At 50.3% G+C, this 11,933-nt stretch overlaps 6 protein-coding genes across 6 annotated transcripts; 3 read left to right on the top strand and 3 right to left on the bottom strand.

Annotated features, from left to right (window-relative positions):
* Nucleotides 1–123: 123 nt before the first annotated feature.
* MRS44_002317 (uncharacterized protein) lies at nucleotides 124–1,371 on the bottom strand (the record flags this gene model as incomplete). Its single annotated transcript, XM_046280276.2, has 6 exons — nucleotides 124–224; nucleotides 272–431; nucleotides 481–514; nucleotides 562–895; nucleotides 940–994; nucleotides 1,045–1,371. 6 exons carry the CDS (start codon nucleotides 1,369–1,371, stop codon nucleotides 124–126), a joined length of 1,011 nt encoding a protein of 336 aa, XP_046126889.2.
* A 1,990-nt stretch (nucleotides 1,372–3,361) lies between these two features.
* On the top strand, nucleotides 3,362–3,814 carry MRS44_002316 (uncharacterized protein; the record flags this gene model as incomplete). Its single annotated transcript, XM_046274204.1, has 1 exon — nucleotides 3,362–3,814. The coding sequence occupies one exon, from the start codon at nucleotides 3,362–3,364 to the stop codon at nucleotides 3,812–3,814; it is 453 nt and encodes a 150-aa protein (XP_046126888.1).
* Nucleotides 3,815–4,237: 423 nt separating this feature from the next.
* Nucleotides 4,238–5,408, bottom strand: MRS44_002315 (uncharacterized protein; the record flags this gene model as incomplete). The annotated part of the gene is made up of 2 exons (XM_046278946.2): nucleotides 4,238–5,038; nucleotides 5,094–5,408. 2 exons carry the CDS (start codon nucleotides 5,406–5,408, stop codon nucleotides 4,238–4,240), a joined length of 1,116 nt encoding a protein of 371 aa, XP_046126887.2.
* Nucleotides 5,409–8,260: 2,852 nt separating this feature from the next.
* MRS44_002314 (uncharacterized protein) lies at nucleotides 8,261–9,302 on the top strand (the record flags this gene model as incomplete). The annotated part of the gene is made up of 2 exons (XM_065622774.1): nucleotides 8,261–8,554; nucleotides 9,030–9,302. 2 exons carry the CDS (start codon nucleotides 8,261–8,263, stop codon nucleotides 9,300–9,302), a joined length of 567 nt encoding a protein of 188 aa, XP_065478846.1.
* A 145-nt stretch (nucleotides 9,303–9,447) lies between these two features.
* MRS44_002313 (uncharacterized protein) lies at nucleotides 9,448–10,789 on the bottom strand (the record flags this gene model as incomplete). The annotated part of the gene is made up of 2 exons (XM_065622773.1): nucleotides 9,448–10,083; nucleotides 10,145–10,789. The coding sequence occupies 2 exons, from the start codon at nucleotides 10,787–10,789 to the stop codon at nucleotides 9,448–9,450; spliced, it is 1,281 nt and encodes a 426-aa protein (XP_065478845.1).
* A 401-nt stretch (nucleotides 10,790–11,190) lies between these two features.
* Nucleotides 11,191–11,906, top strand: MRS44_002312 (uncharacterized protein; the record flags this gene model as incomplete). Its single annotated transcript, XM_046282538.2, has 2 exons — nucleotides 11,191–11,341; nucleotides 11,395–11,906. The coding sequence occupies 2 exons, from the start codon at nucleotides 11,191–11,193 to the stop codon at nucleotides 11,904–11,906; spliced, it is 663 nt and encodes a 220-aa protein (XP_046126884.2).
* Between the last annotated feature and the right edge of the window lie 27 nt (nucleotides 11,907–11,933).

Below are 11,933 nucleotides of genomic sequence, written 5' to 3'. Positions count from 1 at the left end.
AGATAAAGAACCAAGATCTTATTGCCAACTTTGGAACCTCCTCCTCACATTCATCTCTCTTCTAATCGGTTCCAATCGCACACGACAAACTACCACCTACCACCAGCCCGAAAACTTTCAATATCAAATCCTCGCTTTTCCATCGGGGAACAGAAATTCGTCCACTAACTTCACAACCTCCCGCGCAACCCCAAAGCTGTAGATGAAGCCTCCTCCAGTAATGCCTGTGTCTCATTAGTCCCAGTTTGTTACCGGCAGTGCTCCCGCTTACCGTAGGCATGGACAATGTTTTGACCGTTCTTTGTCTCCTTTTCGATACGCATCCCAGAACACCTGTATGGTCGAATGCCCACATTGTGGCCCACGATTTCGTAGTCGGCGAGGTCGGCAGAGAAGTGTTCTGGGAGGTTTCGGTTGACTCTTGTAACAATCTGGAAAATGTTAGTGTTGATCTCAATCCGCAAAGATCCGCCCACTTACATCTTTGTCAATCTCAATATCCACCTCGGTGTCCCTGTTGTCATCAGTGCCTCGTGCTCAAGATATGCATGCTTCACATACTCAACATCTGGGTCTCGTATTCCCCCAAGAATTACCGTTCCATCTAGACGGGGGATTACGTAGGTGTAGGTCTTGCCGTCGTCCCGCATAAAAGACTTCTTGTAGTTGCTCTTGATGATCATGGTCTGCCCACGGAGAAGATCCATGTTCTGATCCTTGATATCGCTCAGATACATTGGACCCTCACCAGTAGCATTAATGAGAACATCGTGGCCAAGATGATGAGCGTCAGGTAGGGAGTCCAGGTCCATGCGCCTGAACTTGACACCCGAGCTCTCGAGGTTCCGCTTCAGCCAGGACATGAAGATATGCGGGTTGAGTACAATAGTCATGTCTGCCATATGTCAGTTGCATTCATCGACAAAAGAGAAGACTCACAGGTTATTCCGCCCCTGACTCCTTCTGGTAGCCGATCTTTGGGGAGGAAGCGAAACTAATACAGTGTTTAGTATCCTTTAACGTTCGTTCAGAGGTCTTTCATACTCCTGGCATAAAGTCCTTGAACCAGAGATCATCATCGCTCCTCTCGTTGTCATAGAACTCTTCCATTGGAAGTCTTTTGACGCTGGATTCAGGGTGTCTGATAGCTAATCTCCATAGCTCAGTAAACGCATCCATCTGCATCCTCCTCTCACGAGCTGAGTAGCAGCCACCAGCAACAAAGTTGGCCCCGGCCCAAGGACTAGCCCACTTGATAGAAGGCTCATCTTCAGGAAGGTCTCTTGCGATGACGGTGATCTCATGGTGCCGAGAGAGCTGTGATGCTATGGCCAGGCCGATGATGCTGGTGATTATAGTCAGCTGAGACATTGTTACCCGTGTGATGGAAGCGAAGACTGTACCCAGATCCGACAATGGTGATTTTTGCCATTTCAAGGGTTCAATGAACAATGAGCTCGCTCGGTTGTACTGTCTGTTTTGTGTCTCCGTATCGTTCATCTCCCTCTTGGTGACTGGATGAAGGTTTATATCCTCAGCCATTACACCACATCCCTCTCCTGTGGTCGCTTAAACAAGCCCATGTGATGCCCTCGGTTTCTGCGAGAACCTCTACCCCGCCTTAAGCCACCATCAGCGGTCCCGGCTGTGGTAACCGAGAAGGCCAATTGGTCAAATTTGCAGTAAAATGCAAGTTCGGGATCTGAAGCCGTAGTCTGGAACGCCTTGACAGTTGTAGACGGGGTATTATTGCTCGGAACGGATCATCCCCAACTGGTCGCCACGTGGACGTGGAGTTTTTGACCAGCCACTCTCCCTTTTCTACTTGGAACAGCTTCCTGATTTGTCAGTTTAACAACATGATAACGGCCTTGATCCTCCGTCTCTGCGAGGGCGATAACTGGTTAAAACATGACCTGCTGACAAGTTCGGATCCGGCTCCGGCGTGAGTGAAGTGAAAGCGATGAGATGACAACCCATGTCTATCGATGAGACCGACAAAGTCCCTACGGCGCCTGAATCTGCAAACTGGTTTGGACAAACGACATAGAATAGCGCTGACTCCGTAGATACGGGGCGGAGACAAGCCTGGGGTACGACCAGTTTGAACCTCGGAAGGGATCCCGAACTGTGCTTGGGAGACGAGATCATATGAACGTATGCTATTGCCTTAGTCCCTATTTTTCACATGTATTAAGATAACTATATCGTCCCTCGCTCATTTTCTTTCGCCGCGAACTATCTTCTACTACTCTTTCCAAAGGGTGTCTCTGGACCACCTTGCGTGCAGGCCTTTGACCCCTCGAGTACCTTCTCGAAACCACTGCCAAAACACTACAACTTGATAGTTTTTACCCTATATACTTAAATGTGGAAGAATATTGCAGGAAATTCCCGACATCATCAGCGTTGTTCATCGATGGAGGTCAAAACGGAGGAGGCCAAGTTGCGGAACACTCTGAAGGATCTTTTGGGATTTCTACCTTGTGGGTTCAAGTTCGCCTTGCTTTGCCTGCATTTCCACGGCCAAGCCTCGTATTATCTATCAGTACGTCATTGATGGAAAGCATCGAAGCCATCGTGGCAGGTACCGTATGGCTCGTTGGACAATCTACTGCAGATCCTCTTGGCCTACCGCCCGAAGGAATCACGAATGATCCAAAAGGATCAAACCGACTGTTTCTGGAAGGTCGTGATAGAAGACTTGGCGATATGCAACGCAAATCCTTATCGTAGGTTCAGCAGCCTCTCATGGCACAGTCCTTTTGCTAATGTGAATCCTTTCGCCCATCGCCGTAGTTTTGACCAGGCGCTATGAACAAGTTCGCATATCGGCCAATAGCGTGCTGAAACTAGTGCACCTGGGTATTTAAAATTAACAGTCTCGCCATGTTAAAGCACACGGACAGGAACTCGGACGCTAAACAGATCCTCCGAATCCTTCACCCAATCCTTTGGGACGATCCTCAAGTGCCCAGGGCCGACCAGAGGAGACACCGAGACCTGGAAAACGGTCACGCTGATGTTTCATGTCAGTCTTATTGGCCCGTGATACTTGGCCATATCGATCCTTTCAGGGAGCTGAATTCTGTAAGGGTAGTTTTCGCGGGTATGAATGTGGAGTTTGGCGGTAGGGGCAGTTATTGGCAGGGCTGGTTCAGGACCAGCTCTTTCCACTTTGATGTTCAAATCCCCAAGAGAATGACATGACTTACAGACTCCATGAGTATATAAAGGGGCTTATTTTCATGTCTTTCTAGTTTCTCATCCACCCCAAGGACAACTTCAGCTTTGCCCTCAAGCACCTACAACATTTAACAACTACCACTCTCCTCACTCTTAACTTTCTACCCCATTCAAAATGCGTTTCACCTTTGCCTACGCCCTTGCTTGCCTTGCCGGCTCAAGCACTCTCACTGCCGCCGTTCCAGTCGAGGCTACCGAAATCAAGGCAGACAACCTCCAGCGCCGCGGCCAAATCCCCGCCAACATGGACACCACCGCCTGCAAGCAATACTCTACCTTCATCGGCGAATGGACCTACGAAGCCCGCGTCCGAACCATGGACAACACTGAAGACGTCTGCAACAAGCTAAAGAACGAGGCCGGCATTACCATCGGCTGCTCCTGGAGACACTCCGAGGAGTGCAGTGGAGACATCAACGACCCTCGCGTGGCTCAGTGGAAGTTCAAGGCTGGCACCAACTGTGGTCTTGGTGCTGTTAACGGCATCATCCGTCGTGCTACTGGTCAGAAGGGTGATGATGCCCAGTGCCTCATCAGCTTTGACGGCAAGTGGCCCGGCTACGAGTAAATTCGATAGGCCTCTGCAAAGACTCTGGGGTCTTTCGTTGCACGCATAATTGGAGGGTAGACGGCGCGGAACTTGGAGGACTGTGGCAAACGACATGGATCCCGATATGTACATAGAATAGTCATCAGCCAAGCAAGTCGAGGTTCTGCGTTGCGCTACTATGTATAGAGAAGATTCGAATCCTGACATATTTCATTCCTCGTCAAATGTCTCTTGGCACACAAAAGACTGCCAAGTCATGATTTAAAACGCGGTTAAAACAAAGTAGAGTATTATTGGTTTGCGTCTAGCATGAGCATCCTTCTCCAAGATTCCACTTCTCACAATTAAGATGAGATTACAGACTTGGAGTTCGCAACAAAGGGAATCAAGTGCACAAGTCTACTGCAATCCAGTGCAGAGATTATGAGAACGCCTTACAAACTAGAGGCACTGAGAATAGTAGGGGTTGAGAACCTTGCAAGTCGAACCCCATTGACAAACAGTAGGTCCTGTGTAATCCTTACCACCGCACTGGCTGTACTTGGGGAGACCTCCGGTAGCAGGTCCGCAGATGATGTCGTCATCGGTGGGCGATGGGGAAGCCTTGGAGCTGCTTGAAGAAGAGGAGGAAGAAGAAGACGTGGTAGTGGCAGTGACGGTCCTGAGCGTCGTGACTCCACTAATAGTGATGCTCGTAGATAAGCTGGATCTGGTAGTCGAAGTTGAAGAGGGGCCCTGGGTTTGTCCAGGGGTTGTGGCGCTAGAAGTGGCAGTGGCCTGGGGAGCGAGTTGACCAACAGTAGAGAGAAGACCGGGAACCAGAGTAGGACCGGGAATCTTGTAGGAAAGAGAGCTAGTGTAGAGATTGAACAAAATACCAGGGTCGTTGGACTTGTAAAGCTGAGTTCCCTTGACACCAGAAGGGGCGAGAGAACCACCACCAGTGACCTTCAAGTTGAAGCACTGAGGGTAGTTCTGAGCACCATTGGGCTGTCCTGCTCCGTGAAGGGCAATGATTTCGTGGCGGAGAACGTAGTTGCCGGGCTCCAGCTGGGCAGGAATCTGAAGAGTCCAGGAGAAGCTGTTGGCGACGAGAACATCGGCAGCCCATCGGCCGCTCTGCATGGTCATGTCGAGTAGACCGCTCTCGCTGATTTTGAAGAACTCGAGCGAGTTCTTGTCAACGGCCTCGCAGTCGCCGGGGCATTTGGCGAGGTAGTCAATGACTGGACCCTTGTGACTCTGTTTGCACACATTAGCATCAGACTTGGAAGAGTTCAAGATCAGGAAGGCACACTTCAGGCCAAGTATTCCACTGAAGGACGACCTTGTCACCGGCTTCCACAGTCACATGGCCCTTGGCAGGCCTAGCAGCCTTGTGGCAGATAATGTCAGGATCGCTAAAGCTGTTAGGCTCAACGTAGCCGTTATCGGTGGCGCCGTTGATCCAACCCACTACCGGCGGCTGGTTAGGGTTCCAAGACATGGCAGGCGCATCATAGCCTCTAAAGGCCACACCGTTGGTGATGAGCCAGTCGACATGTCCGTGGGCCGCGACTTTGGCGGCAGAGTATGCGAGAGCAAGGAGAGAAGAAGTCTTGAAGAAAGCCATTGTGAGAGGTTGGTTAATGAAAAATGGTCTGTAAGGAAGGGAGTGAAGAGAAAATAGAGTGCTGCGAGGCTCGTCACAAGCACAGAATGCCAAACTAGGGCTTAGAAGTAATGAAAGCTGTTGTCTGTTGGAACCAGATTGATCCTTGAAGCATATTTTACAGCATTTCAAGACGACAGATATAGTCCATCGTCTGTAACTGCCAAGATGAGGTGGAATGGGCTTGGAGAAACGCGGGACGGTCCAGACCAACGCCACCACGTTCTACAACGTCGGGTTTATGAGACACATCCAAGCAATGGATTCCATTATCCGGCGGAAGAAAGGGAAAAAGTCGAACGATGCAGAGTTTTTGCCGCTTTCGACTGTTTAACTGTGGCTTGATTTTCAGTGTGGCAGACGCATATCCGATGAGTCCCGAAACGGCGAGTATTAGCTGGACGCGACCAATATTGGAGAGATGTTTCATTTGAGGCTCGTACACAATTTCAAGCAAGGAGAGTATTGTCAAATAGTCACAGTCAGGCCAAGATACACCCTCTTGCTGGTTAAACTTTCCTGGTTTCTTCAGTCTTGTTGCTGCTTGTTGCACTAGGTAACAGATCGCCCAAGGTGAATCACTGTGCTCAAGCCACCCATTTAACCCCGAACCACGACAAGATAAGATTAAAGTGCTTCTCAACGCGCGCTACAACGCCTTGTTCTTGCCAGTTTCTGGCTGGCATGTTCCAAGCAGGCCAGCCACTTCAACGCCCAAAACCCGTCAACAGCACGATTTCAGCCAGAATGTCTCAATCTCGTGGCGCAACCGAGTTTCGAAGTGAGCTCACTTGATCAGTCACATTGTCAAGCTTCCAAGGCTGGAAGGGCGCCCTGAATTAATGCCTCATGCTCAAGTTCAGCCACCATAAGTGAACAGGCTGACAGAAGAAGGAGTCTTGCATCCTGTGACCCTAGTGGCCGTCTACTATCAAGTGTCAGATCGGGACCGAGCTTTCTCTTAGGCCTCCACCGCGGAAGCGGCTTGAACTTTGGGCACATCTTGGGGAACCCCAGATAGCGTTTGCGGGTGACGGGAAGTAAGCCGCCTTTTGTTCCCTTGGTATGCGCATTCAAGCCGTCACATCTATTAAGCTCACAGGCTTAGTCGGGTCGCATTCATATAAGGCAATAGAGCAGCGATGATGATCAATGTAATTCTTGTTGGGAGATTGAACGATGCTAAGGCATCGAAGGCTTTTGGAGTTGACAAAGAGCGCAACTATTCCGCCATCATTGCGCTTGGTGTTGAATACAATGCTCCCCATTCCGCCCTCAGTCCCCAAAGCCAGGGAGCCACTTCTCGCCAAGAAATTTCCAAGAGCTGCCAGCGGCTCTAGTACCTGGCAGGTATGCAGCTACGCCTGAATATCAACCTCCAACGCAAGGGCGCCGACGCCACCGTTTAACCTCCAGCCACTCCTCCTCGCCTACAACTGTTCCAAACCGGCCGAACCCGTGTGAAACATTGCGCTCGACTTCCGTTCACGTGCGGCATGAGACCGCGGCCCCGCCACGAACTGGATCTATCCAGGCTAGCCGAGACTCGAAGGGAGATGATGAAAGACCTATTGTTCGCTTGGCAAGGGTGTCCGGGCTTGTGACTCAGTTCCTTGCGTGCGGGTGGTGCTGGAATGTTGGGTGCCTACCCTGCAGAAATGTGACTTGTAGGTTCCTTTAGGGATTAGAGTTGAGTTTTGGCCCGATCTCGAACTATTGCTTCTGTCAAATGTGATATCGGTTGATGGTTCTTTGCTCTTTGAAGTGTCTGGTAAGAGTAACACCCGGAGTTTTACTCGCTCGCTTCGCAGGCCAATCGCGGCGTTGCTTCTTTCAACGGTATACCTCCAGAGGAATTTTCCCTCTTGAAACAGGCGAGGCTTGTAGGAAGAAGCAAATGATGAGATTCGTAGGTTCATCGTCATTCTAGGTAGCCAACTCAGTCCGTGATGAACGATGGAATCCTCCAGATACGTGGACACGGAAGAGTTAGAATTACGAATAGAATATTTCAATGGAATATGTCAAGTTGAGCAATTCTGGAAAGATACTTCTGCCTGCATAGAAGCGTTAAGGGATCCTTTGAGGCGTTCTTGGTCGTAATCAGGTCAGAGACACCTGACTTCTCCTCAACAGCTCAATATCGACATAGATCATGCTGCCTATTTGCCATATGTGTTGTCAATATCTTTTCAGCTCAATATGACTTGAGCGAATCGCAACATATACCCTGTTTCTGGACTGGCTGAATTCAATGCCCTGCCGTCAAGTCCGGCTGACGTGAGATTCACATCTTTAATAGGAAGCTACTCCTATTTTGTGACTTGATCGCCGCAGCCTCGATGTTATCTGCCTTCTTCTCCGATTACAAGTTCGGCGTCCTTGAAAGCACGCGCTTTCTTGGTAGTCGTCGCCTGAGGATCAAGTTGGCCAAGGTCGTCAGACTCCAGAAGCAACGGGTCCGCACTGATCAAAATATAGGGATGCGAAATACAAAGGCTTGCTTAATTCAAGATATTTCGCGACACTTATTCTGGATATCTCGTGGAGATGCTGTTTGATTGACGCTTGCTCAATCACATGGCTCTCGTGCATGCTCGTGCCAAAGACCCCAGCAAACAAAGGTAGGGATCAACGCGACTTAAAATCTCACTCCAACCTTCAAGCAGCGTGGTTGGTCAATCTCGTGCTTATGGATGTTTACGTATGCGGGGGCCTTCGCAGCTTGATCTGAGCTATAAAACGCGCCTCTAACCCCGACTTCCAGCGTCATCTCACATGCTTACCATCTCCAGCTCATCAAAATTCTCATCATGTCTCTTACGCGCGACACGTTCATCTACCGAGGCGCCCTTGTCATCGGGCTCCTCCCCTCCCTCTTCGGCTTGAACGCACTCCTCAGGCCAGAAGCCTCCTTGAAATACGTCGAGTTCCCAGTCCCCGAAGACCCCGAGTCACGCAAGCTCGTCTTCGGTCTCATGCGCATCTATGGCATCCGAAACGTCGTTGTCAGCTTCGCCCTTGCGCTGATCTGGTTGACTGGGAATAAGAGACTGGTCGGGCTGGGCTTGGTCGGTGGGCTGTCCATGGCTATTGCTGATGGGCTGGTCAGCAAATCGGTGACGGGGGGTGGCGAGTGGAATCATTGGAGTTTTGTGCCAGTCATTGGAGGATTTGTGGCTGGCTTGTTTGGGTGGTTCTGATGATGTGACAAAGGGCTTTGGAGGTTATTCACCCTCGACAGAGCGGGTAGAGCTGCGGAGAGGGATACTCCTCATTGGGAAGACCACACGACCTTAATCTTTGGCGCAGTTGATCCATTACCACCAACTGAATCATGTGTTCTGGGAGAGGACGCGTCTATAAATACGCTATGTTCTCGCCCAAGATATGCTTTCTCTGCCTTGAAACTAAACAGTAGACACCAGGCGACTCACTACAGTCTTTCCCAAACGACAAACAGCTTCGTAAATGCTCCATATATAGCCTCCTAAACAACGAAAAACTCCCGCGACACCCTAAGAATGGCTTCCCAAAACACAATAAAATCCCTCAAAACTCCAAGGACTGCTTTTACAATAGCAACAATACTCCCCAGTACCCCGAGGACAGCCCCCAAGCAACAACAGAATGGGTCAATACCCCGAGGACGTCCCAATTCCATTCATCTATTCACTCTCCATAGAGCTCATCGATGACAAGGTCAAGTTCAAGCAGGCCCTTGCTGAGATCTACGGTGACATCCGTTTCACCGCCGAGGAGAATAATGGTAGCTATGCAGTCAAGTCGGCACATCCTGGCCCACTGGACCTGATGTCACAGCTGCGAGAGATCGGTGTTACAAGGAAGGAATAGGACCTCAAGAAGTACTGAAATGAGGTCGACTTCAGCTCAGGTTACAACGGTCTTCATACAGAATGACTAGTAGCTAATCAAAAGGACAATAAGAAGTGTATTCAATCTGACTGCGGAGTGAGAGTTTGTAATTACTCCAATGCGGTCATCCATGGTATACCATTCTACCAGACTGCACCCGGCTAATAGCCACAGACCCCATGCCTTTGAAAGCCGTGTTCCGGATCCGCTGCCCCAAGAGCCTATATGCTTCTTCCCTCTGCTCACTGTAGGGGCCATACATGGCCACAAGAGTCAAAGGGAAGAACATGCGTAGATGGGCACAGCCTAGGTTTTTACCCCCAAGGAAGCGAGATGACTCGAGGATCGCGTGGCACGAGTCTCGTAGCTGATAGGATGATGCATGAGGTTCGAAGATACTAAGTAGGACCCAAGAAGCTCCAAAGTAGGCGACTACCATCGCAATGAATGGGTCATGGTATCGCGCTCCAGATGGGACTGGCCACTGGACAAGCTCTCCTAGTTGCGTGGCCTGCTCCTGGAACTCGAACCATAATTGATCGATCTCAAGACTTAGGTCTGGATTCAAGAGCATGTCGGCTTTTGTGGCGTATGATGTCCGCACAAGCACGTCTGTGAGATAGAAGAGACCATACATAAGACGGTCAACGCCCTGCTGGCCGGTCGCGGGGTGTTCCTCGGCTTGAGTCATCTTCGTCCAGCGGGATGGTACTGGTGCATGTTGCAGGTACTGATCCGGTGTTGCAAGCATGACGAACAACTGTAATGATTAGTTAATCGTCCGTGGAAGTGATCAAGTTACCTGCCGACTGAGATTGCACGTGTTGTCCCAGTTGCCAGATGACCAACTCATCTTTATGGCCAGCCACACACGGCATAAGGGCAAGCATCTTCTTTGCTGCCTGAAGATGCGTACCGTATGCAACAGGGTTCGTAGAACAGATAGCTTCGAAAAAGGAGAGCATCACACAAGTCCCGAGAGATGCCGCCTTTGGTGAACTCAAGTCATGAGTGAGGGACCTTGAGTGCTTTGTGAGGGCTCTGCCGTAGATGTTACAGGCCTCTCTGACAGCAGCTAGATTGCCCGAGATAGTCCCACAGTATGCCAGAGCCGTCGCCTGCATCGACAGTTCGAGAGCAGGCCCTTGCTCTGCCATAGATCCGCTTTGTAGCTCTGTAAGCCAAGATCGACGACGGGCTTGTTCGTTCCTCGCCGTGATGAACGAGATGAACTCATTGATGAAGGCGTGAGCAAACATGGACTGGTTGGAAGGCTGGTGAATCATCTCTGGCTTTGGTCGGTTCTTGGATATGATGCGGTCTGTCTGGTCGATGACCAAGGCGCCCTGTAATGGACCTGAGCATTGTCGATTCGTGATGCGGCATTGTCGGCAAACTGGAAGCTCGCCATCGCAGCCGATGCGACGACGTCTACAGGCAGCACAGCCACGGCTTCGACGAGGCATGTCGACTCGAAATTGGAGGTTTGATGAGTTCAAGTGTTGCTTTATTCAGGCAGCTTACTTGGTAGTACCTAGCCCCTGTCAGCACCGCCTTGGCGCTAAGCCCAACTTGGTAGGTTTCGCTAGCGTGGTTTGAAGCCATCACCATCTGACCAGGGGTAATGATTCATCTTGCGAATGCGAGCAATAATTACCGTAGGCTGAGACTTTTCTATGGGGAGTGATTAATGATCAGACCGGATCTAGGAGGTTGATATCTCCGAGTTCTCCCCTTAATATGGGTGATAGAAAGGTATAAGTATCTGCATGTCTTGCCTCGCAGAGTCAATAAGCAACATCATCCACTTCACCACAGCACTCCAAAAAACCCTCCCTACCTCCTCTTCTGTTGTCATTTTCCCAACATGAACTTCAAACTTCTCTCTGCTCTTCTACTCGCTGCCAATGGAGCTCTGGCTCAGACTCCTCCTGGCTTTTCGCCATCCACCAAGAATACCCTTGGAATCAAGTACGGCAACATCAACGCCTCGAAGGGTGACCTAGTGCCAATCAGCGGTAAACTCTCCAAGCTATATACCAAGTAACAGTCTTACTGATTCTCGAAATAGATGCAGCTATGTCTCCCACCCTCAGATTTGCATCCAACAACGCATCCCATGTCATTGTCCTAGTCGATCTCGATGCGCCAAACGGTACCGACAGCAACGCCTACGCGCCATTCCTGCACTGGGCCAAATTCATCCCCTTCGGTGTAACGAACCTCCCCGGAGGCCCCCCTCTCAACATGTCCGACTTTGCCCCATACTTTGGTCCTGCTCCCCCTCCAGGCACTGGACCCCATCGCTATGTCGCCCTCCTCTTTGGCAGTCAAAACAGCACATTCCAGGTTCCACCGAGTTTCAAGGAGTTCAACGGCACCGAGGTCACCAACCGTGTAAAGTTTGATATTGAGACTTTCGCAGATGAAGGAAGACTGGAGCTGGTGGCTGCCAATTGGTTTACTAGCGAGAACGAGACGGCTGTTGCAACGGTCACCAATGATGCTCCTCGCATGGGAGGTGCCGGAGCTGCAGCCTTGGTGGCTTTTGGTCTTCTCGGGTTTGCTTCTCAATTCATTTGAATCTATGAATAGGCACTGTAATGGGGA

Source organism: Fusarium solani (assembly GCF_023522795.1).
Source record: "Fusarium solani strain SB1 chromosome Unknown bctg00000001, whole genome shotgun sequence".
Classification (NCBI taxonomy): Eukaryota; Fungi; Ascomycota; class Sordariomycetes; order Hypocreales; family Nectriaceae; genus Fusarium; species Fusarium solani.
This window is presented reverse-complemented; position numbering and strand designations above follow the sequence as displayed.